The 26,553-nt window shown below is 45.0% G+C and overlaps 1 protein-coding gene across 3 annotated transcripts in view; it reads right to left on the reverse strand.

Annotated features, from left to right (window-relative positions):
- dnah6 (dynein, axonemal, heavy chain 6) overlaps nt 1-26,553 on the reverse strand; it is a 1,317,984-nt gene that overhangs the window by 303,236 nt on the left and 988,195 nt on the right. For all 3 annotated transcript variants that reach the window (XM_085993638.1, XM_085993630.1, XM_085993647.1), the window contains one exon: nt 5,294-5,490. In XM_085993638.1, the coding sequence (XP_085849764.1) occupies nt 5,294-5,490 (197 nt within the window). The remainder of the gene's footprint in view (nt 1-5,293; nt 5,491-26,553) is intronic.

Genomic DNA, 26,553 nt, shown 5'->3' on the forward strand with positions numbered 1-26,553 from the left:
AGCCTGCCATCCTGAAAAAGACCCGTTTATCCCTACTCTTTGTTTTCTGTCTGTTAACCAATTCTCAATCCATGCTAGTATATTACCCCCAATTCCATGTGCCCTAATTTTGTTCACCAACCTCTTGTGTGGGACCTTATCGAAGGCCTTCTGAAAATCCAAATACACCACATCTATCGGTTTCCCTTTGTCTACTCCATTAATTACATCCTCAAGAACTCCAATAGGTTTGTTAAACAGGATTTCCCTTTCATAAATCCATGTTAACTCTACCCAATCTTATAATTGGTTTCTAAGTGTCCAGTTATTGCATCCTTTATAATAGATTCCAGCAATTTCCCAACTACTGATGTGAGGCTAACAGGTCCGTAGTTCTCCGTTTTCTCTCTCCCTCCTTTTTTAAATAGCGGGGTTACATTTGCTATCCTCCAATCTGCAGGAACCGTTCCAGAATCTATAGAATTTTGGAAGATGACAACCAATGCGTCCACTATCCCAATGGCCACCTCTTTCAAAACCCTAGGATGTCGGACATCCGGTCCTTGGGATTTATCGACTTTTGGTCCCATTAATTTTGCTAGTACTGTTTTTTTACTAATAATAATTTCTGTAAGTTCCTCATACTCGCCACACCCTTGGTTTTCTCGTATTTCTGGGAGGATTTTTGTGTCTTCCTCCGTGAAGACAGAAACAAAGTAAATATTTAATTTCTCTGCCATTTCCTCATTCCCCATTATAAATTCTCCCGTCTCTGACTGTAAAGGATCTACATTTACCTTCGCCAGTCTTTTCCTTTTCACAAACCTATAGAAGCTTTTACAATCCATTTTTATATTTTTCACTAGTTTGTGCTCATAATCCATTTTCCCATCATCAATTTCTTGGTCCCCCTTTGCTGATTTCTAAAAATATCCCAATCCTCAGGCTGACCGCTTTTTCTGGCAACTTTATAAGCTTCCTCCTTTGACTTAATAATAGCTTTAATTTCTTTTGTTAGCCATGGTTGGATCACTTTTCCTTTTGGTTTTTTATGCCCTAGAGGAATACATGTTTGTTGCAAATTATGCATTATTTCCTTGAATGTTAGCCATTGTATGTCCATCTTCAGTGTAGTCTCCCAATCTACCAGGGCCAACTTGTCCCTCATACCCTTGTAGTTTCCTCTGTGGGACTTGTGTGAACAGGGAAAGCAACTGTGTATCACCTTAACCAATCAGATTGAAAAATTCCTAATGAGGCATACAGGGCTAGATTTTCAGTATAGACAGTTTTGGGGCGCTAACCTTAGCGCCCGCCCGAAGTTAGCGCCCGCCCCAAAGTAGCGCCCCGTTGCCGGAAATTCAGTGGCTTCGCCCTAAGAGGTTGGTGGAGCGCTAAAAGAGGCGTTCCACTACTATCTTTAGGCGCTAAGCCGGCGGTGCAGAGCACAGCGCCCGAGCTCGGGCGCAGCGCACGGCAGACACTCTGGTGCCAGTGAGCTCTTAAAGGGGAAGGGTGCATGTGAGGAAGAGGATGAGGATGAGGATGATGAGGATGATGATGATGATGAGGAGGAGGAGGAGGAGGAGGAGGAGGAGGAGGAGGAGGTGGTGATGATGATGATACAGCGTTCACAACAACACACTGGATCCTTCCACACAACACATGCAGACTGCCGTTTATAGTGCAGGAGGAGTGCCCTTTAATTTGCGCTCCCCAGGGTGTGTTGCGTTCCATTTTACAAACGCTCTGGACGCCAGCTGCAGAATGGGGCGGTCCGACTGAAGTTTGGATTCGGGGCGGCCAAAGGGCGTTGCACGAGGATGTGACGTCATTTTCTGCGCGCGCATCCGGGCGGCCGCTAAACTTTGCGCCGGCGCTAACGGGCAACTTAATTTGGGGCGGGGCGCAAACTGCGCTGCGCCCGGGCGCTACACGAATAGTGCCCGAAAATCATTCTCTTAAGGCGCTAACTGCTGGCGCAAGCAACTGAAAATCTAGCCCACAGAGTCTGAACCAGGAAGTGTCAGGTAGAATATTTAATTCAATGTCAAATCATGTACAGAAAGCAAAATAATGAGAGGGTAAGAAAGATGGGATTAACTGAGAAAGATAAGAGAGACAGTAAGAAAAAGTTTTAAAAAATGTTTTAATGACATTTTTTAAAATCTTCCAAAAATAATTAAAATCTGAAGGAATGAGACTCCACACTTGTAAAAGTTAATTTTCAGTAATTAAGACTTATCATGGCATTAAAAATTTACTTACACTGGAATGGACAAGCCCTAACTTTTTCTGGCATGTTTTGTGGGTATCTATCGCTTAAGTACCGCAACTTCACACCCTTCCATGTGTTTCAATGTTGAGTTTCTTGCCGAGATACCAGTATAGTGAAGCTTCTGGAGGAGCAGGGTAACTCGGACAGCAACTTCCTGATTTCCACGTTTAACTGTGCACGTGCAGTCACCGGAAGTTGCTGTCCGATTTACTCTTTAATAATGGGGAGCGCTGATAGCCTCATCGTTATTTTTACCGCAAAATCCAGGCCAATGTCTTGCAATTGGCTGATAATCATAATGTAAGAATTGCTAGAAAACACAGATTTATTTTCTTGCTTGTATAAATACAGAGTGGTTTTGGAAGCAGTGGCAGCATGATTAGTATGACTGTCCACCTTGCAATAAGGGTGCCACTGCCAGGTTTTCAAATCATTCGCCCAACAAAAAGTGTCTACAATTATAGAATCATATATAACACAGATGGAGGCCATTCAGCCAGTAGTTCCTGTGCCGGCTCATTGAAAGCTATCCAATTATTGCCACACCCTTGCTCTTTTCACGTAGCCCTGCAAATTTTTCCTTTTCAAGTATATATGCAATTCCCTTTTGAAAGTTACAATTGAATCTGCTTCTACCAGCCTTTCAGACAGTACATTCCAGATCATAACAACTCGCTGCGTAAAAAAATTCTCATCGCCCCTCTGTTTTTTTTGCCAATTATCTTACATCTGTGTCCTCTGGTTACCGACCCTTCTGCCAGCGGAAACAGTTTCTCCTTATTTACTCCGTCAAAACCCTTCATAATTTTGAACACCTCTATTAAATCTCTGCTTAACCTTCTCTGCTTCTCCAGTCTCTCCACAGAACTGAAGCCTCTCATCCCTGGCATCATCCAGTAAATCTCCTCTGCACTCTCTCCAAGGAAGAAAATTAATTAATTGGGTAGAAGTAGATTTTGTTACAGTATCCTCACCACTATATAGCAAGGGGAAAATCCTGCCCATCTTCTACCTATCTTTTAAAATTTGGGTTTGCTTTTGATTACAAATCATAAAAGCTAATACACCTTGCACGCATATTTCACCACTGTAGTAGTTTATTATCCTTTGGCAATATTCTATTCCTAATGGGTTTTAATGGATTTTGATACACATAAATTGAGCTCCATTTAAAATGCAGACTTTCACTGGTACTTGACAGACTATGACCGATATATTATTACTGCACTGAATAACTCATTCATTTTAGATACAACAGGTAATTTATTTCTACGCAGATTGCATCTGACGGGTAATCAAATCTCTCAATGGCTTTCTCCCTCTTAATTTAACAACCAGACACAAGGCCTGCCAATTTACAGAACTAATTAAATGCAATTTTAAAAGCTTCCGTAGAATAAGTACTTTTAAAATACATTTACTTTGTGACAATATAAAAATATACGAATTGTTGAAATATAGATATGGTTTAGCTTGCATGTTTTCATTTTAAATTGTACATTTGTAATAGTGACAATAAGTGTCTGCTTCAATGTATCAAACCAACCTTTTATTTACATATCAGTAGAAATACAAGAAACTTGCCTGTGCATATATTAAAGATACTGTACATCTCACTAGCACACCGCAGCAATCTGATGATGAATTAGAAATCAAACCACAAGACTACAGTAACCAAGATTCTTGCAGGTTTCTTAAGTAGCTGAGTACTCTCATATTCTGTAGGCTCTTTTAGGGAGCATGTTTTCCAAGGTAGTTTCAACATTTAAAATGCAAAAAGAATCTGGTGCATTTTAGACTTTAAATCCTGTGTTACTTATAACTATACATGGCTTGTATAAATATTTAAACTGGCTTCCAAAAAGATCCCTTAAACCAGCAGGCTGCTCGGGATCAGTTGCATCCAGGTTTGTTTAATGCAGTACGGTACTCGGAAAACAAGTGGTGTGGTGCATCACACCACCTGCAAGAAACCACAACTAAATATTTACACCATTTTTCTTAAGAGGTACCAGTTCAATAATTCACTTTTGAAGTCACGACTGAAATGTCTTTATAATAACTACAAGGCACTATTGAAATATTGCAATCATATAATAGAATCATAGAAATTTATGGCACAGAAGGAGGCCATTCGGCACATTGTGTCTGTGCTGGAATATCAATGAGATTGATCTCTGAAGTTATTAAACCAATACTTCTTATTTGATTGCAATTATAAAATTAATAACTTTATGGTAATATATTTAAACAGATGGTGTAGCATCCATGCAAACTACAAATCGATTACAGCAAAATCTGCATCAAGTTATTACTTTCAGAAAGAAACTGAAGGTAGATAATTAATACAGAAGCAAAATACTGCGGATGCTGGAAATCTGAATTAATAAAAACAGAAAATGCTGGAAATACTCAGCAGGTCAGGCAGCATGTGTGGAGAGAGAAACAGAGTTAACATTTCAGGTCAATGACCTGAAACGTTAACTCCTTTTCTCTCTCCACACATGCTGCCTGACCTGCTAAGTATTTCCAGCATTTTCTGTTTTTATTATTGAAGGTAGATAACTGTTGAATTAAGAAATCTAGTATTGAACTGCTACATTGTTCATCACACCATAATGCTAATTTAAACAGCAGTCAAGAGCATCTTTACATAATGTCTGCAGCTTAAATCAGATCTAATATCTATTTGCTGTATTGTATTTTTCAACCTCAGCAAGTGATGATAAATTAGCACCTTTGTCCACCATCCATAGCTGAAAAGGTAGAAATCTAGTCCACATGCCATCTCCATAGGCAATGGCAATATTGCACCTTGGCCAGCAACTAACCAGGGTGTAGACAGGAAAGTCTTGCCACCCCTCAGGTGATCGGGTTGACAATAGCACAATTGCCCTCCCGCGGAAAGCCTAAAAATGTTTTAAAATTTCACGGTTCCTAATACTTTTCAAAAGGAAAATCTCTATTTTGTTACTATCATTATTGGTAGATTCAGGACTTCAGTGATTAAATTGTGTTGACAGGACCGTGACGTACCAACTGTCGGTATGTAGCAGTAAAGGCTCCATAATATGCAACACAAGCTGCTGCAATGAAGACATTTCCAATTATATTTGATATTTCCTGTTCAAACAGAATGATGCTCTCTTGCCAGCGAATCTGCTCATCTCCAAGAGCGGCTGTAAGTTTTGCAGCACGCACTAGTCGAGCCTGAGTTAGTGCCATTGTTTGTGCTAAACAGGAAAAAAGACATGACAATCAAGCAGAGTCACAACTGAAATTATTGAAAATAATTGAGCACAATGGATTAAGAATATTGCAAATCTTCCAAACATACTTTTGAAAAAAGATAAAAGTATTAATAATTCTTTTATATAGTAAAATTAAAATCACATTCGTAGTGCCACAACTTAAAAAGATAAACTAGCATGCTCATTTCTACTTTTAAAAAATTAAACTGAAAGCGTTATAAATTCAAGAGTAAAATCGTATGCTAGGAAACCAAATCATCATTTAAATATGTAAATAAAATATATGTTGACTGCAAGGGTCACAACAAAATTGACTGTACAGAGTAAAATTTATCCTGTGGGGGAAAAAACTAGATTTTTTCAATCTTTGCAAATATTGTTATGAACATACAAAGAAAAGGTGTTGAGTTTTTTTTTTAAAGGGCTTCTTTCACGTGCATCAAGAAATGATGCTGGAAGAAACTTTAGTAAGGAGCAACAGTGCATGTCAATTCAGTACTTTCATATGGAACAATATTTGTAAGTGAGTGTTAAAAGCAGAATGGATCAAAGCAAAGCAATTTAGCCTATTTAACCCATTTAGAAACATAGAAGATATGAGCAGGAGTAGGCCATTCAGCCCTTCGAGCCTGCTCCGCCATTCAATGAGATCATGGCTGATCATCCAAATTCAGTACCCTGTCCCTGCCTTCTCCCCATATCCCTTGATCCCTTTAGCCTTAAGAAATATATCCAACTCTTTCTTGAATATATTTAATGAACTGGCCTCCACCGCCCTCTGTGGCAGAGAATTCCACAGGTTCACCACTCTCTGGATGAAGAAATTCCTCCTCATCTCAGTCCTAAATGGCTTACCCCTTATCCTTAGACTATAACCCCTGGTTCTGGACATCCTTCCTGCATCTAGTCTGTCCAGGCCTGACAGAATTTTATAGGTTTCAATGAGATCCCCTCTCAATCTTCTAAACTCCAGTGAGTACAAGCCCAATCGACACAATCTCTCCTCATACATCATTCCTGCCATCCCAGGTATCAGCCTGGTGAATCTTCGCTGCACTCCTTCCATGGCAAGAACGTCCTTCCTCAGGTAAGGCGACCAAAACTGCACACAATACTCAAGGTGCGGTCTCACCAAGGCCCTGTACAACTGTAGCAAAACATCCTTGTTCCTGTACTCGAACCCTCTTGCTACGAAGGCCAACATACCATTTGCCTTCTTAACTTTCTTCTGCGGCCCATATTGACTCTATTCAACCCATTCAATATCCTAAAGAAAGGTTCTTATATAAACCTCCAGAGCTTCTATCTAACTTGACATTATATAATCCCAGAAATTCGGGTCTCCACGGGTGAGTACGCACGGGGTACTCACCCGTAGGCCCAATGGAAGTGCCGGTTTCCTGCATGCACTGTGCATGCGCGGGAAACCGGCACTTCAGTTCCTCTGAACGAAGGGGTTCAGAGGTCATACGCGTGCGCAGGAGGGGCGGCGCGTGCGCATCGAACTTCGTTTTTTTTTTACAGGTTTTCCCGGGAACGTAAGCCTGCAGAATTTAGAAATGTAAAAATCAGGCGTAAGCCCTGCTTTTTACAAGGCAAGTGGTGAATTAATTAAAATTAAAACATTTTTTCCACAGGTTTATTATTTTTAAATACTTTAAAGCAAGGTAAGTTTATTTCTAGCCCCGTTAGAAAATTTAAAAAAAATTTCAAAAATTTAAATTATTGTTTAAAATAGTTATTTCATGTAATTTACAGTTTATTTAAAAAATGTGATTAAAAAAAAAATTATTTGAAGATTTAGTGCTATTTTGGGGCCGTAGTATTTATAAGTCTTGACAGCACTTCCTGTCAGACTTATGAATGGAGCATTCCCTGCTCCGATTGGCTCCCCATGGCCCACGTGATCTCAGGGGACGCATCGAACTAACTGCGCCCCTGGGATACGCAAGCACTGCTCGCCGGCAGCTGGACCAGGCCTCGGATCGGAATTCCACGGGGGCCCACAGCTCAACGGCCGGCGCGCAAGGTAAGTGCAGGTCGGGGGCTTGCACCCGCGGGAAGCCCCCAACCCGAATTTCTGGGCCATTATACATCTGAGACCTGTTGCTTTCTTTAGCATGACTTTTTAGGAGTTCAGGAACTATCATAATCCATACATTGTTAGACCATCTCCATCTGTACATATCCTCAGTCGTGTTCCTAAATGTATTAATTAGTTTTGACTGCTACGACTTTAATTATGTGCTCTTGTTCCTCATAACTGAGGAGCTCTAGCTCCCAGGATCAGCTTTGTCACTCTGAATCATCTCCAAAGCACAGCATTACAGCCTTGCCCCTGAGCATTATAATCATAGAATGTCACAGCACAGAAACGGGCCTTTCAATGCACATTGTACTATTTATGTTCAAACCTCCCCTTCAATCTATGATTATTTTTAATTTGTGCTCTCTTGTTATCATCTGGCCAGCGAGTGGAAACCAGAAACATAGAAGATAGGAGCAGGAGTCGGCCATTCAGCCCCTTGAGCCTGCTCCGCCATTTAATGAGATCATGGCTGATCATCCAAATTCAGTGCCCTGTCCCTGCTTTCTCCCCATATCACTTGATCCCTTTAGCCTTAAGAAATATATCTAACTCCTTCTTGAATATATTTAATGAATTGGCCTCAACTGCCTTCTGTGGTAGAGAGTTCCACAGGTTCACAACTCTCTGAGTGAAGAAATTCCTCCTCATCTCTGTCCTAAATGGCTTACCCTTTATCCTTAGACTGTGAGCCCTGGTTCGGGATTCCACTGCCATCGGGAACATCCTTCCTGCATCTAATCTGTCTAGTCCTGTTAGAATTTTATAAGTTTCAATGAGATCCCCTCTCATTCTTCTAAACTCCGGCGAATATAAGCCCAATCGACCCAATCTCCCCTCATGCGTCATTCCTGCCATCCCAGGTATCAGTCTGGTGAATCTTCGCTGCACTCCCTCCATGGCAAGAACATCCTTCCTCAGATAAGGCAACCAAAACTGCACACAATGCTCAAGGTGTGGTCTCACCAAGGCCCTGTACAACTGCAGCAAGACATCCTTGTTCCTGTACATGAATCCTCTCGCTATGAAGGCCAACATACAATTTGCCTTCTTAACCGCCTGCTGCACCTGCATGCTTACCTTCAGCGACTGGTGCACAAGGACACCCTGGTCTCGTTGCACTTCCCCTTCTCCCAATCTATTGCCGTTCAGATAATAATTTGCCTTCCTGTTTTTGACACCAAAGTGGATAACCTCGCATTTATCCACATTATACTGCATCTGCCCAATCACCCAACATGTCCAAATCATACTGGAGTTTCTCTGCATCCTCCTCACAGCACACACGCCCACCCAGCTTTGTGTCGTCTGCAAACTTGGAGATATTACATCTAGTTCTCTCGTCTAGATCATTAATATATATTGTGAATAGCTGGGGTCGTGGCACCGATCCCTGCCGTACCCCACTAGTCACTGCCTGCTACTCGGAAAAAGACCCGTTTATTCCAACTCTTTGCTTCCTGTCTGCCAACGAGTTCTCTATCCAAGTCAGTATCTTACCTCCAATCCCATGTGCTTTAACTTTGCACGCTAATCTCTTATGCGGGACCTTATCGAAAGTCCAAATACACCACATCCACTGGTTCTCCCTTATCAATTCTACCAGTTACATCCTCAAAAAATCCAGTAGATTAGTCAAGCACGATTTACCTTTTGTAAATCCATGTTGACTTTGTCCGAACCAGTCATTGTTTTCCAAGTCCTCTGCTATTACATCTTTTATAATGGACTCTAGCATTTTCCCCACGACCGATGTCAGGCTTACCCGTTTACTCCCTACCACATTTTTTAAATAGTGTGGTTACATTAGCTACCCTCCAATCCATGGGAACTGTGCCAGAGTCTATAGAATTCTGGATGATGATCAGCAATGCATCTATTTTTCTAGGGCCACTTCCTTAAGTGCCCTAGGATGTAGATTATCAGGCCCTGGGGATTTATCGACCTTCAATCCCGTCAATTTCCCTAACACCATTTCCCTACAAATACTGATTTCATTCAGTTCCTCCCTCTCCTTAGACCCTATGTTCCCCGACATCTCTGGGAGGTTATTTGTGTCCTCCTTTGTGAAGACAGAACCAAAGTATGTATTTAATTGGTCAGCCATTTCTTTGTTCCCCATTATAAATTCCCCTGATTTGGACTGCAAGGGACCGATGCTTGACCTCACCAATCTTTTTCTCTTCACATATCTATAGAAGCTTTTACAGTCAGTTTTTATGTTCCTTGCAAGCTTACTCTCATACTCTATTTTCCCCCTCTTAAATTAATCCTTTTATCCTCCTTTGCTGAATCCTAAACTGCTCCCAATCCTCAGGTTTGCTGCTTTTCCTGGCCAATTTATATGTCCTCTCCTTGGATCTTATGCTATCCCTAATTTCCCTTGTTAGCCACGGTTGCACCACCTTTTTTGTTTCATTTTTATACCAAACAGGGATGAACAAATTCTGTAGTTCATCCATGCGATCTTTAAATGTTTGCCATTGCCTATCCACCGTCAACCCTTTAAGTAACGTTCCCCAATCCATCCCAGCCAACTCGCGCCTCATACCATCGTAGTTTCCTTTATTTAAATTCAGGACCCTAGTCTCTGAGTCAACTACTTCATTCTCCAGCTTAATGAAGAGTTCTATCATATTATGATCACTCCTCCCCAAGGGGCCTCGCACAACAACATTGCTAATCAATCTTTTCTCATTACATAATACCCAGTTCTAAGATGGCCTGATCTCTAGTTGGTTCCTCGACATATTGGTCCAGGAAACCATCCTGTATACACTCTAGGAATTCCTCCTCCACAGTATTGTTACTAATTTGGTTAGCCCAAACTATATGTAGATTAAAGTCACCCATGATAACTGCTGTGCCCTTATTGCACGCATCTCTAATTTCCCATTTAATGCCATTCCCAACCTCGGCATTACTGTTTGGGGGTCTGTATACAACTCCCACTAACGTTTTCTGCCCCTTGGTATTTCTCAGCTCTACCCATACAGATTCCACATCATCAGAGCTAATATCCTTCCTTACTATTGTGTTACTCTCCTCTTTAACCAGCAAAGCTGCCCCGCCTCCTTTTCCTTTTTGCCTGCCCTTCCTGAATACTGAATACCCCTGGATGTTGAATTCCCAGCCTTGGTCACCCTGGAGCCATGTCTCCGTAATCCTAATTATATCATATCTGTTTACATCTATTTGTGCAGCTAATTCATCCACCTTATTACGAATGCTCCTCGCATTAAGGCACAAAGGGCTCGATTTTGCCAGGCCCGAGGAGGCGGGATTGGAGGCATGTGAGATGTTAAAATTGCAAAAACAGCCGGGCGGACCCAATCCCACCTCCATCTCGCCTCCGAGCAATTTTCCCACATGTGAGTTTTCTGACCCCGTCTCCATCCCGCCTCCAAGAGGTGGGATAGGCCCTTAAGCCGCTTAACAACCATTTAATTGCCTCCATAATCCCATTTTGAGAGGCCTTTCTGATTTTAACAGTTTTCCCACATGCTGCACGCCTCCTCTGAAACAAATCAGTGAAACCTGGTGGCAGCACAAGTGGATTGCTTACTAACAGCTGCAGCTCCACCTTTAAAAAGGAGTTTTCACCAAACATCATTTGCAGGTGGCAGAACTTTGTTGTCTCAGGTCTGGTGGAACTTTTAACAGGCCTACTCATTGTTGTGGAAGTTTGGAGCCTGACACTCATCTCCAGTGTGACCTCCTGGGAAACCCCTCTCCCCACCTTGAATGAGCGCTTCCTCAACTGAGGTATATACCAGAAGAATGGGAACTATTTATTTCCTTTCCTCCTGGACATCAGATTCGGATGAAGACCAGCCGCGGCAGCAGCAGAACCCTGAACAACAGCAGCACCAACTGCAGGAGCAACAGCAAAAGCTCCAAGCTGCTGCTCACCCACCTGAAGCTGCACAGGCCAGAAGGCGTCAGCGCATGGAAGCACGTCAGCGCAGGAGATACTCCCCAAACAGGGTCTACAGAGGAGCAGCTACCTCAACATGACTGCGCAGCAGTGCCAAAGGAGGCTCAGACTTTCGCGAGAGGTAGTGGGTGACATCTGCGCAATGCTGCAGCAAGACCTGGAGCCCAGAGGAGCAGGTGGACAACCCTTATCAGTGGCCGTTAAAGTCACCACCGCACTCAACTTTTTTGCTTCAGGCTCATTCCAGGCATCAGCAGCAGATATCAGCGGCATCTCCCAGGCGGCCGCACACACTTGCATCACGCAGGTAACCGATGCCCTCTTTACCATTGCGCACAATCACATCCAATTCTCCAAGGATCAAGCCAGTGTAACTGTGCGTTCGGTTGGGTTTGACAATCTGGCAGGCTTTCCAAGGGTGCAGGGCATCATTGACTGCACACATGTGGCCCTTAAGGCACCCCATCACAATCCAGGTATTTTTGTCAACTGCAAGGGCTTCCACTCCCTCAACGTAAAGCTGGTGTGTGACCACAAGAAGGACATTTTGCATGTTTGTGCCAAGTACTCTGACAGTTGCCATGACTCCTTCATCCTGCGCCAGTCTAGTGTGCCTCCGCTCTTCAGTCTGCCAGACCAACTTAACGGATGCCTACTTGGAGACAAGGGCTATCCACTGAAGGCGTGGCTAATGGAGCCCATCCAACGAAGCTGAGGAGCGCTACAACTCGAGCCACATTTCCACCAGATCCATAATCGAGCAAACCATCGGCTTGCTGAAGATGCGCTTCAGGTGCCTGGATAGATCAGGTGGAGCTCTGCAGTACTCAGCAGCCAGGGTCTCCAGAATCGTCGTGGTTTGCTGTGCACTTCACAACATAGCACAGCATCATGGCTTGCAGATGCCTGAGGAACAAATGGCTCATCGCATAGCCTCCTCAGATGAGGAGGAGGAGGAGGAGAGTGACAACGACCAGCTTGCAGAGGCGCATCAACCAGCGCCAGCAGCATGCGAGCACATTGCTGGCCGGGATGCAAGGCACGCACTCATCTTGGCCAGATTTGCTTAGTTTAGCCAATCAAGCACTTTTGCATCGCAGCTTCTTACCAGAGCATCGACAATGGCCAAGAACCTGCGGTTCCTACCACTCTGACCACCATACTGACAATTGCAAGTCATCCTAAGCCCTCAATGTGGAAGTCCCATTATGACACACGCCACAACTGCAACAGTTGACATCAACATTTTTAATGACAATAACCAACTGATGGCTTTTCAACATTAAACATAACATTTCACCCAAGTGACTATCCTTGTGGCTACTTGTGCATTATCTTCCTCTTAAGCGCGCTCCTACGTGGTGCTTCCCCTGTGGCTTCAGCAGACGTGGATGCCCCTTGCTCACTTTCTTGCTGCTCCTGTCTCGACACCTTTGGCGGGCGTCCTCTGGGGTTGCGAACCTGTGAGGGCTCGGCAACAGTCTGCTGCTCCTGCGGCTGTGCAGGGGTTGAGGCGCCGATCTCAGTTGGGTGGGGACTCTGGTGGGGCTCTGACCGAGGGCTCTGCAGTGGCATGGTCGTGTGAGCACTTGGAGAGGAGCCCCCACTTCCTTGTTGTATGCCACCAACATCCCTCTCATGGGTCAGTCCCACTTCAGAGCTAGCAAGTGGCTTGACAGCACCTTGCTGCAATTCAGGGGGGCCATGAGGACCTGTTTCTGTACTGGAAGTCCTACTCCCGAGGACTTGCCTGAAGGTCTGGTTTGTTTGCTCAAGAGCTGACCATCGCTCCTCAAGAGATGTCAGTCTATTCTGAGCAAATACCATGTTTTCTATACCCTGGCGACTAAGCTCCTCCATGGACGTAGCCAGCCTTACCATGGAGGTGGCCATCCTTTCCACGGAAGTTGCCATCCTTTCCGTGGTGATGTGTTCATGCGCCAATGCCTCCACAAAGGCTCTGCTCATGTTAGCAATGGTCTCCTCCATTCGCTCCACACTCGCAGCGACCCTGGAGAAAAAACCTGCCAGAGACTCCTGCACCTGTTCCTGGAGTTGAAGCACTGCTCTCCTTCTGGATGGACCTGGAGGCAGAGGGTCGACATGCAGCTGAGCTGAGCTGGCAGAGTCCTGCACCCTCCAACTAGGACTCTCCACTGCTGTCCCTGTCTACCATCTGCTGATGCTCACTTGTGAGCTGTGATACACCAGGTGACGACACTGCACTACCTCGCGAAGGTACCACCGAGGTGTGAGTATCTGCACTGGTGCTGGGTCCGCGGAATTCTGCTGACGTTGCGCCCTCAGAGGTTGCAGCTTCCTCTGAGGAGTCTGGAGGCTCAGGCTGTTCCTCCTGGATAGTGGGGACGGGGGCTTTCGATGGTCCTGTGGGGGAGTAAAGGAAAGGGTCAGAGATGTGAGGCCAAGGTTACATGCACATTGAATATTGCAGACGATCAAAAGTCAATCTGTTAGAGCATCAGCATCATTATCAGTGACTCATGCAATGTCAATGAGAGAGATGATAAACTATTCTGTCACCAGCTTGCTCTGGCGCACCCGTCTGTCTGTCCCCCACTTGCATATCCTCCTCCACTCCCACGATCTCCAGGGCCACCTCCTCCCAGGGGGTGAGCTGGGCTACTGAGGGTGGCCCTCCTCCTGTCCCTCGCTCTTTCCCTCTTATTGTGAGTTCTCTTTTCCTGCAATGAGGGAGACAAGTGGTGTTTGAGGGAGACAAGTGGAGTTTGAGTGAGAATGAAGGAGTGAGTGCAGAGAATCCATATCATTGATGGTTAGAAGGAGACAAAGATGGAGTGAGGTGGCAAGACCAAGGGCCATCACTGTGTGTTGTAAGTTGTTTTCATAGCATCACAGTGATAGGGAGTGTGAGGGCTGCATAGTCGAATAGTTAGGTGAGTGTGACCATAGAGAGAGAGGGAATGGGTAAGGGTGCAGGGATGTCAGTGTCAAGTTGGATGTGGAGGAAGAGGTTGTCAAAGCTGAGTGCTGGTGAGGAGAGGCAATGGGGATCAGACTGAGGGTGATGGGAAAGTCATACTCACTTTTCCAGTGCGCAGGTCATGAAACCTCTTCCTGCACTGCAGCCAGGTTCTGCGGCACATAGACAAAGAGTTGGCCTCCTGGGCCACTTGCATCCACACAGCTTTCGTCTGCTGGGAGGGAAGAGCACCTTCTTATTTCCTCTTGCTGCCTCCACCAGAGCTTGCAGGGCGGTGTCATCGAACCTTGGTGCAGACTTTGGCCTACTGCTGGACATATTGGCTGGAGGAATCTATCACAGCAAAGGGCTAAGGTTTGCAGTCTGCAGAAGCAGCAAGGCTGCTTGCAGGCCTTAAATCCAGCAGCACTGATGACGTCATCGGAGGCGACTTTCAGGATGGAAAGATTAAGTGGGCCAGGGGTTCCCACACGCTGGAAATCAATTGCCCAAATAGGGGAATACCGCATATTTTTCCCACATCAAATTGGAGTCGGGTGGCTAACACGAAAAGCGGCTGACACGCCCCCAGACCGCACCTATGGCAAAATCGAGCCAAAAGCCTTCAGGCTTGTTATTTTAACACTCTTAGCCCTTTTAGAATTATTATTATCTATCACTATTGACCTCATCATAATCCTTCATAATTCTGAAGGCCTCCTCACGTCACCATCTTCTGCACAAAGCTACAATAATTTGTTTCAACTTATAATAATGCCCTTGAGATATATCTTCGTATTGGTTTGGTTTTGTTGAACACAGCTCCACATTGACTGGAGTTTTTCAGTGAATAACCATGATCCTTTTCCTCTTCCCTCTTGGCTCATGCTTAAGTTCTCATTATATACATTTTCTGTTCTGGTATGCATTATTTTTCAGTTGTGCAGCTGAAAAAATCCTTCCACATTTCTTAGCCCATCTGTTGAACTTTTCCATATTCCTGAATGCAGTTTAGCACCTTTTTTTGTTACCCAGCCACAATGTTTGCTATCATTAACAAATTTTATAACATTGCAAAACAATGTCTACTCTAAATCGATCAAAATTCCTCGGGCAGTGGCAGAAAACAGGTAGCAGAGGCCAACCGTTATACGCTCCTCTGAACTTTCCTTTCCAATGATTTCAAGGGAAAAAGAAATCAAGCAGGGTGTATAATGGGAGCCGCACTGGTACCGCTTGTTTTCTGCCCACACTGAAGATGAAAATGATCCCATCCATGGACAGCAAAGAACCTTGAACAGAATCTGTCAATACAATTACAAATTTTGGATGTGATTTTCACCTTCACCACCAATCTGTTGGAGTAGATCGCCTGCCCATTGTAGAACCCGCCTGATTTTCAGCCCATTAAAATAAGGGGCAGGCGATCTGCTCTGTCAGATTACCGCCCAGACGGTGAAAGTGAAAACTGCTCCTTTTGTGTCTGTAATATTGTAAAATTATAGCATTGTGAGTCAGCAATGCAGCCATGAACCTGCAACTTTGCTGGCTGATAAATGGTAACCATGTGAAACCATTGACCAATCAAATCCCACATTGGTCCACATTAACCACAAAACACCATGGACCAACCCAATCATTGAAACACAATGGGGGGAATTTTGCCGGCACTCAGGGGGCGGGTTTGGAGGCAGGACTGCTGGCAAAATTGCAAAGATTGACAGCGGGTCCCGAACCCGCTGTCAACCCGCCTCCATACGATCTTCCCAAGTGTCGGGTCCCCGATTTGCGCAGGGACTCGATACCTAGCGGCAGGAAGAGGATTATAGGCACTTAACTGCTTGTTAACAGGTAGTTAACAGGTAAGTTAAGAGGCTTTTTCAATTTTGACAGGTGGACTGCGGGCTTCCTGACGTCCGGACACCATGCCAGGGTAAGTCTGATGTGCTGTGGGTCTACTGTAAGGTCTGTACATTGATGACAGCTGCAGAAGGATCCAATGGTACACTGGTGAGTTTCAGTGGTAAGAAAATGTTGGGGAAATCATTTTTAATGTACTTAGACTTTTCCGTAAGTAACAAGGTTTGAAGTGTTTGTGTAGTCCCACCTCATTGGGAGGACCTCTCTCACCAGTGACAGATCGCTTCTGTAACCTCACCTGCAGCTGCCATCTGTTTTATCCTAAGGAGTCACTGGAGAGCCTGAGTGCAAGGGCACACCTTTGTACAGTGATTGGTAGTGTTTGCAGCACCTCAATGCTGTCAAACACTGGAAAAAATCATGACAAAAAAAATGTGCGCGGCCCCTTTAAGAAAACCAGCAGATGACGTGTCATCAGTGGACGTCATCTGACACCGGCTTTCTCTTAATTGGCCGGCAAGCCCACAGAGCGGGCTTAACAAGGTCAATTGACGCAAAATAGCGTCTTTGCGTCGGACGTCATTGGGGGTGGGATCAGAACCCGGAAGGCAGCAGTCCCGCTCCCAACTCGCACCGAAAGGTAAAATCGCGGCCAATGTCACTCATAAATGAATTGCCGTCTTAGTTCTCTATTCTACCTCCCACTAATCGTCCCCGTTAGGTATTCTACCCACTGTCAGCCTAGGCTCAGAGGCAGCACTCTTACTTCTACTCACAATGATGTGGCTTGAAGCCCTACTCCAGGGACGTAAGCACATATACCAGGATAAAACTCCAATGGGGGAGGGCTGTACTGTAGATAGTGCCATCTACTGAATGAGATATTAAATGGAATCCCTGTCTGTTCTCTTAGGAAGACACAAGAGATCCCATGGAACTATTTGAAGAACAGCAGAGTTCTCCCAGTGTTCTGGCCAACATTTATCCCCCAGCTAACACAACCAAAATCAGATTTCTGGTCAATTGTCTCATTAATATTTGTGGAACCTTGCTGCCATGTTTCCCTATATTGTAACAGTAACATACTTCAAAAGTACTTCACTGGTTGTGAAGCGCATTGGGACGTCCAGAGGATGTGAACATAAGAACATAAGAAATAGGAGCAGGAGTAGGCCATTTGGCCCATAGAGCCCGCTCCGCCATTCAATAAGATCATGGCTGATCTTCGACCTCAACTCCACTTTCCTGCACTATCCCCATATCCCTTGATTCCCTTAATATCCAAAAATCTATCGATCTCTGTCCTGAATATACTAAACGACTGAGCCTCCACAGCCCTCTGGGGTAGAGAATTCCAAAGATTCACCACCTTCTGAGTGAAGAAATTTCTCCTCATCACAGTCCTAATTGGCCGACCCCTTATTCTGAGTTTGTGACCCCTGGTTTTGGACTCCCCAGCCAGGGGAAACATGCTCCCTGCATAGCCCTGTAAGAATTGTGTATGTTTCAATGAGATCACCTCTCATTCTTCTAAACTCTAGGGAATATAGGCCTAGTCTACTCAATCTTTCCTCATAGAACAATCCCCCCATCCCAGGAATCAGTCTGGTGAACCTTCGCTGCACTCCCTCTATGGCAAGTATATCCTTCTATAGGTAAGGAGACCAAAACTCCAGGTGTGGTCTCACCAGGCCCCTATATAATTGCAGTAAGACGTCTTTACTCTTATACTCAAATCCTCTTGTAATAACCTACCATTTGCTTTCCTAATTGCTTGCTGTACCTGCATGTTAACTTTCAGTGATTCGTGTACAAGGACACCCAGGTACCTCTGAACACCAACATTTCCCAATCTCTCACCATTTAAAAAATACTCTGCTTTTCTATTTTTCCTACCAAAGTGGATAACTTTACATTTCTCCACAGTATATTCCATTTGCCATGTTCTTGCCCACTCACTTAGCTTGTCTATATCCCCTTGAAGCCTCTTTGCATGCTCCTCACAACTTACATTCCCACCCAGCTTTGTATCTTCAGCAAACTTGGATATATTACATTTGGTCCCCTCATCCAAATCATTGATATAAATTGTGAATAGCTGAGGCCCAAGCACTGATCCTTGTGGTACCCCACTAGTTACAGCCTGCCAGCCCGAAAATGAACGGTTTATTCCTACTCTCTGTTTTCTGTCCGTTAACCAATCCTCAATCCATGTTAGTATTACACCCAGCCCATGAGCCCTCATTTTGTTGAATAACCTCTTGTGTAGCACCTTATCGAATGCCTTCAAAAATCCAAATACACCCCATCCACTGGTTCCCCCTTATCTATTCTGTTAGTGACAACCTCAAAAAAACACTTAACAGATTTGTTAGACACAATTTCTCTTTCATAAATCCTTGTTGACTCTGCTCAATCCTATTAGTATTTCCTAAATGCTATATTAATGGACGTTCTTTCTTTTACTCTGTCCAGACTCTCTTCCAATTTCAGGCCGAACCTTAACCTTTGTTCCATTCTCCCTCAGGCACAGAGTGCTCCAGCTCTGTGCCACTTTGTCCTGCCTTCATCCTCCCATAAATGGCCAGCTCCACTCAATCCATCCCAAAAAGAGATCTGACCTGTTTTTTCCAACTCTGCTCTGCTCCCCCCCAGGACTCCGTGAGCTCGCCTACATAGAAACATAGAAGGTAGGAGCAGGAGTAGGCCATTCGGCCCCACGAGCCTGCTCTGCCATTCAATGCGATCATGGCTGATCATCCACGTTCAGTACTCTGTCCCTGCTTTCTCCCCATATCCCTTGATCCCTTTAGCCTTAAGAAATATATCCAACTCCTTCTTGAATATATTTAATGAATTGGCCTCTACTGCCATCTGTGGTCGAGAATTCCACAGGTTCACCACTCTCTGGGTGAAAAAATTCCTCCTCATTTCTGTCCTAAATGGCTTACCCCTTATCCTTAGACTGTGACCCCTGGTTCTGGACTCCGCAACCATCGGGAACATCCTTCCTGCATCTAGTCTGTCCAATCCTGTCAGAATTTTATAAGTTTCAATGAGATCCCCTCTCATTCTTCTAAACTCCAGCGAGTATAAGACCAATCGACCCAATCTCTCCTCGTACGTTATTCCTGCCATCCCAGGTATCAGCCTGGTGAATCTTCGCTGAACTCCCTCCATGGCAAGAACATCCTTCCTCAGGTAAGGCGACCAAAACTGCACACAATACTCAAGATGTGGTCTCACCAAGGCCCTATACAAGTGCAGCAAGACATCCTTGTTCCTGTACTCAAACCCTCTCGCTACGAAGGCCAACTTACCATTTGCCATCTTAACCGCCTGCTGCACCTGCATGCTTACCTTCAGCGACTGGTGCACAAGGACATCCAGGTCTCGTTGCACTTCCCCTTCTCCCAATCTATTGTCATTCAGATAATAATCTGCCTTCCTGTTTTTGACACCAAAGTGGATAACCTCGCATTTATCCACGTTATATTGCATCTGCCATGCTCCTGCCCAATCACCCAACCTGTCCAAATCATCCTGGAGTTTCTTGGCATCCTACTCACAGCACACACGCCCACCCAGCTTTGTGTCGTCTGCAAACTTGGAGAAATTACACCTAGTTCCCTTGTCTAGATCATTAATATATATTGTGAATAGCTGGGGTCCAAGGACCGATCCCTGCGGTACCCCACTAGTCACTGCCTGCCACTCGAAAAAAAGACCCGTTTATTCCAAATTTTTGCTTTCTGTCTGCTAACCAGTTCTCTGTCCAAGTCAATTCCTTGCCCCCAATCCCATGTGCCTTAACTTTACACGCTAATCTCTTATGTGGGACCTTATCGAAAGCCTTTTGAAAATCCAAATACACCACATCCACTGGTTCTCCCTTATCTATTTTACCAGTTACAATCCTCAAAAAATTCCAGATTAGTCAAGCATGATTTACCTTTTGTAAATCCATGTTGACTTTGTCCGATCCTGTCACTGTTTTCCAAGTGCTCTGCTATTATATCTTTTATAATGGACTCTAGCATTTTCCCCACAACCGATGTCAGGCTTACCAGTCTGTAATTCCCCATTTTCTCTCCAGCACCTTTTTTGAATAGTGGGGTAACATTAGCTATCCTCCAATCCATGGGTACTGTTCCAGATTCCATCGAATGTTGGAAGATGATCAGCAATGCATCTACTATTTCTAGGGCCAGTTCCTTAAGTACCCTAGGATGTAGATTATCAGGCCCTGGGGATTTATCGGCCTTCAATCCCATCAATTTCCCTAACACCATTTCCCTACAAATACTGATTTCTGTCAGTTCCTCCCTTTCATCAGACCCTATGTTCCCCGACATCTCTGGGAGGTTATTTGTGTCCTCCTTTGAGAAGGCAGAACCAAAGTATGTATTTAATTGGTCTGCCATTTCTTTGTTCCCCATTATAAATTCCCCTGATTCTGACTGCAAGGGACCTACGCTTGACTTCACCAATCTTTTTCTCTTCACATATCTATAAAAGCTTTTACAGTCAGTTTTTATGTTTCCTGCAAGTTTACTCTCATATTCTATTTTCCCCTTCTTAATTAATCCCTTTGTCCTCCTTTGTTGAATCCTAAACTGCTCCAAATCCTCCGGTTTACTGCTTTTTCTGACCAATTTATATGTCCTCTCCTTGGATCTTATGCTATCCCTAATTTCCCTTGTTAGCCACAGTTGAGTCACTTTTTTTGTTTTATTTTTATGCCACTGGGATGAACAAATTCTGTAGTTCATCCATGCGGTCTTTGAATGTTTGCCATTGCCTATCCACCGTCAACCCTTTGAGTGACATTCCCCAATCAATCCTACCTAACTCACGCCTCATACCATCGTAGTTTCCTTTATTTAAATTCAGGACCCTAGTCTCTGAGTCAACTACTTCACTCTCCATCTTAATGAAGAATTCTATCATATTATGATCGCTCTGACCCAAGGGGCCTCATACAGCAAGATTGCTAATTAATCCTTTCTCATTACATAATACCCAGTCTAAGATGGCCTGATCTCTAGTTGGTTCCTCGACAGATTGGTCCAGGAAACCATCCCGTAAATATTCCAGGAATTCCTCCTCCACATTATTGTTACTAATTTGGTTAGCCCAATCTATATGTAGATTAAAGCAACCATGATGACTGCTGTGCCCTTATTGCACGCTTCTCTAATTTCCCTTTTAATGCCATCCCCAACCTCCGCATTTGTAGGTCTATATACCACTCCCACTAATGTTTTCTGCCCCTTGGTATTTCTCAGTTCTACCCATACAGATTCCACATCATCAGAGCTAATATCCTTCCTTACAATTGTGTTAATACCCTCTTTAACCAGCAATGCTACCCCACCTCCCTTTCCTTTTTGCCTATCTTTCCTGAATACTGAATACCCCTGGATGTTGAGTTCCCAGCCTTGCCCACCCTGGAGCCATGTTTCTGTAATCCCAATCAAATCATATTTATTTACCTCTATTTGTGCAGCTAATTCATCCACACTATTACGAATGCTCCTCGCATTAAGACACAAAGCCTTCAGGCTTGTTTTTTTAACGCTCTTAGACCTATTAGAATTATTATTTACTGTGACCATGTTTGACTTAAACCGTTGATTTCTCTGACTGCCACTTTTGTTTTTCTCCTTCCTATCTTTTGCTTTTATCCTTGTTTCCCTTTCCTCTGTCCCCCTGCTCAGGTTCCCAACCCCCTGCCATTTTAGTTTAAACCCTCCCCCAGAGCACGATCAAACACTCCCGCTAGGACATCGGTCCCAGCCCTGCCCAGGTGCAAGCCGTCCGGTTTGTACTGGTCCCACCTCCCCCAGAACTGGTTCCAATGTCCCAGGACCTTGAATCCCTCCCCCTTGAACATTCCTCTAGCCACGTATTCATCTGAAATATCCTTCGATTTCCACTCTGACTAGCACATGGCACTGGTAGCAATCCTGAGATTACTACCTTTAAGGTCCTATTTTTTAATTTACCTCCTAACTCACTATATTCAGCTTTTAAGACCTCACCCCATTTTTTACCTATATCGTTGGTACCTATATGCACCACGACAACTGGCTGTTCACCCTCCCCTTCCAAAATGTTCTGCAGCCACTGTGAGACATCCTTGACCCTTGCACCAGGGAGGCAACACACCATCCTGGAGTCTCATTTTGGCCGCAGAAACGCCTATCTATTCCCTTTACAATAGAATTCCCTATTACTATAGCTCCACCCCTCTTTTTCCTCCCGTCCTGTGCAGCAGAACTACCCCTGGTGCGAGGAAGTTGGCTGCTGCTGCTTTCACCTGATAAGCCATTCCCCTCAACAGTATTCAAAGTGGTATATCTGTTTGAGAGGGGGAGCATCGGACCTGTGTGGGAGCAGCGGCAGCTTAAAACCGGCGGCAGTGAAGGAGGCCCGACCAGAGCATCGGACCTGTGTGGGAGCAGCGGCAGCTTAAAACCGGCGGCAGTGAACGAGGCCCGACTAGAGCATCGGACCTGTGTGGGAGCAGCGGCAGCTTAAAACCGGCGGCAGTGAACGAGGCCCGACCAATTCAGAGGTAAAAAGTAATCAAAGTGTGACGTCACCAGGAAGCAGGTAAGTGATTGGTTGGTGAGTATTTCTCTCTTTTTTAAACTTTAACTCTGGTTTTTAATTACTAAGGTCTCTCTGGTGTAGCGGGGACTGTTAGTAAACCAGTTAACTGTAGTGTAATTAGTGGGATTGATTGGTTTAATTTAAATTCAATTAATTAAAGGGTAAGTCATGGCAGGAGAGCCCGGCCCCGTTGTATGCTCCTCCTGCAGTATGTGGGAACTCATGGACACTTCCTGTGTCCCTGACAACTACATGTGCAGGAAGTGCATCCAGCTGCAGCTACTGACAGACCACATTGCGGCACTGGAGCTGTGATTGGATGCATACTGGAGCGTTCACGATGCTCAGGACATCGTGAATATCACATTTACGGAGTTGGACACACCGCAGGTACAGGTTGGACAGGAAGAAAGGGAACGGGTGACCAACAGGCAGAGTACTAGGCGCAGGCAGGTAGTGCAGGGGTCCCCTGTGGCCATCCCCCTCTCCAACAGATACACCACTTCGAGTACTGTTGAGGGGGATGGCTTATCAGAGGAAGGCAGCAGCAGCCAACTTCCTGGCACCCGGGGTGGCTCTGCTGCACAGAATGGGAGGAAAAAGAGGGGATTCAATTGTAAGGGGAATAGATAGGCGTTTCTGCGGCCGCAAACGAGACTCCAGGATGGTGTGTTGCCTCCCTGGTGCAAGCGTCAAGGATGTCTCCGAGCGGCTGCAGAACATCTTGGAAGGGAGGGTGAACAGCCAGTTGTCGTGCTGCATATAGGCACCAACGATATAGGTAAAAAGCGGGATGAGGTCCTAAAAGCGGAATATAGGGAGTTAGGAGATAAATTTAAAAACAGGACCTCAAAGGTAGTAATCTCAGGATTGCTACCAGTGCCACGTGCTAGTCAGAGTAGAAATAGAAGGATATTTCAGATGAATACGTGGCTAGAGGAATGGTGCCAGGGGGAGGGATTCAAGTTCCTGGGACATTGGAACCGGTTCTGGGGGAGGTGGGACCAGTTCAAACCGGACGGTTTGCACCTGGGCAGGGCTGGAACCGATGTCCTAGGGGGAGTGTTTGCTAGTGCTGTGGGGGAGGGTTTAAACTAAAATGGCAGGGGGTTGGGAACCTGAGCAGGGAGGCAGAGGAAAGGGAAACAAGGATAAAAGCAAAAGATAGGAAGGAGAAAAACAAAAGTGGCAGTCAGAGAAATCAACGGTTTAAATCAAACATGGCCACAGTAAATAATAATTCTAATAGGTCTAAGAGCATTAAAAAAACAAGCCTGAAGGCTTTGTGTCTTAATGCGAGGAGCATTTGTAATAAGGTGGCGGAATTGGCTGCGCAAATAGAGGTAAACGAATATGATTTGGTTGGGATTACGGAAACGTGGCTCAAGGATGTCCAAGACTGGGAACTCAACATTCAGGGGTATTCGATATTCAGGAAAGATAGGCAAAATGGAAATGGGAGGTGGGGTAGCATTACTGGTTAAAGAAGGGATTAACACAATTGTAATTAAGGATATTAGCTCTGATGAAGTGGAATCTGTATGGGTAGAATTGAGGAATACTAAGGGGAAAAAAACGTTAGTGGGAGTGGTATATAGACCTCCAAACAGTAAGGCGGAGGTTGGGGATGGCATTAAAAGGGAAATTAAAGAAGCGTGCAATAAGGGCACAGCAGTCATCATGGGTGACTTTAATCTACATATAGATTGGGCCAACCAAATTAGTAATACTGAGGAGGAGGAATTCCTGGCGTGTTTACGGGATGGTTTCCTGGACCAATATGTCGAGTAACCAACCAGAGATCAGGCCATCTTAGACTGGGTATTATGTATCGAGAAAGGATTAATTAGCAATCTTGTTGTACGAGGCCCCTTGGGTCGGAGCGATCATAATATGATCGAATTCTTCATTAAGATGGAGAATGAAGCAGTTGAATCAGAGACTAGGGTCCTCAATTTAAATAAAGGAAACTACGATGGTCTGAGGAGCGAGTTGGGTAGGATTGATTGGGGAATGGCACTCAAAGGGTTGACGGTGGATAGGCAATGGCAAACATTCAAAGACCGAATGGATGAGCTACAGAAGTTGTTCATCCCAGTTTGGCATAAAAATAAAACAAAAAAGGTGACTCAACCGTGGCTAACAAGGGAAATTAGGGATAGCATAAGATCCAAAGAGAGGACATATGAATTGGCCAGAAAAAGCAATAATCCTGAGGATTGGGAGCAGTTTAGGATCCAACAAAGGAGGACAAAGGGATTAATTAAGAAAGGGAAAATAGAATATGAGAGTAAGCTTGCAGGAAACATAAAAACTGACTGCAAAAGCTTTTATAGATATGTGAAGAGAAAAAGATTGGTGAAGTCAAGCGTAGGTCCCTTCCAGTCAGAATCAGGGGAATTTATAATGGGGAACAAAGAAATGGCAGACCAACTAAATACATTTTGCTTCTGTCTTCACAAAGGAGGACACAAATAACCTCCCAGAGATGCCAGGGAACATAGGGTCTGATGAAAGGGTGGAACTGAAAGAAATCAGTATTTGTAGGGAAATGGTGTTAGGAAAATTGATGGGACTGAAGGCCGATAAATCCCCAGGGCCTGATAATCTACATCCCAGGGTACTTAAGGAAGTGGCCCTAGAAATAGTAGATGCATTGCTGGTCATCTTCCAGAACTCGATAGACTCTGGAACGGTGCCCATGGATTGGAGGGTAGCTAATGTTACCCCACTATTCAAAAAAGGTGGTAGAGGAAAAAGCGGGGAATTATAGACCGGTAAGCTTGACATTGGTACAGGTAGACTACCCTTTATCCGAACTTCCGAAAACCGAAACCCTCTAAAAACCGAAGGTTTTTTCGTTCAGCGTAAGTCGTGCGCACGACTTACGCTGAACGAAAAAACCTTCGGTTTTTAGAGGGTTCCAGGTTCGGAAGTTCGGATAAAGGGTAAGTCCTGCGCACGACCCCCCGCGGACCCCACCGCGGACCCCCACCGACCCCGACCCCCGCCGAACCCCCCGTGGACTCCCGCCGACCCCGACCCCCACCGACTTACGCTGAGCGTCAGCGTAAGTCGTGCGCACGACCCCCCGCGGACCCCCGCCGACCCCCCCACCGACCCCGACCCCCGCCGACCCCCCCGCGGGCCCCGCTGGCCGTGACCCCCGCTGACCCCCCCGCAGACCACGCCGGCCCCGACCCCTGCCGACCCCCCCGCCGTGCGCACGACCCCCCCGCCGACCCCCCCGCGGACACCCACCGACCCACCTTCCGAAATCCGAAATTCTCCGAAAACCGAAACACGGCTGGTCCCGAGGTTTTCGGATAAAGGATAGTCTACCTGTAGTGGGGAAAATGCTAGAGTCCATTATAAAAGATGTAATAGCAGAGCACTTGGAAAGCAGTGACAGGATCGGACAAAGTCAACATGGATTTACAAAAGGTAAATCATGCTTGACTAATCTACTGGAATTTTTTGTGGATGCAACTGGTAAAATAGATAAGGGAGAACCAGTGGATGTGGTGTATTTGGACTTTCAGAAGGCTTTCGATAAGGTCCCACATAAGAGATTAGCATGCAAAATTAAGGCACATGGGATTG

This window comes from Somniosus microcephalus, chromosome 1 (assembly GCF_052327205.1).
Source record: "Somniosus microcephalus isolate GS21.2 chromosome 1, FLI_Smic_1.0, whole genome shotgun sequence".
Taxonomy (NCBI): Eukaryota; Metazoa; Chordata; class Chondrichthyes; order Squaliformes; family Somniosidae; genus Somniosus; species Somniosus microcephalus.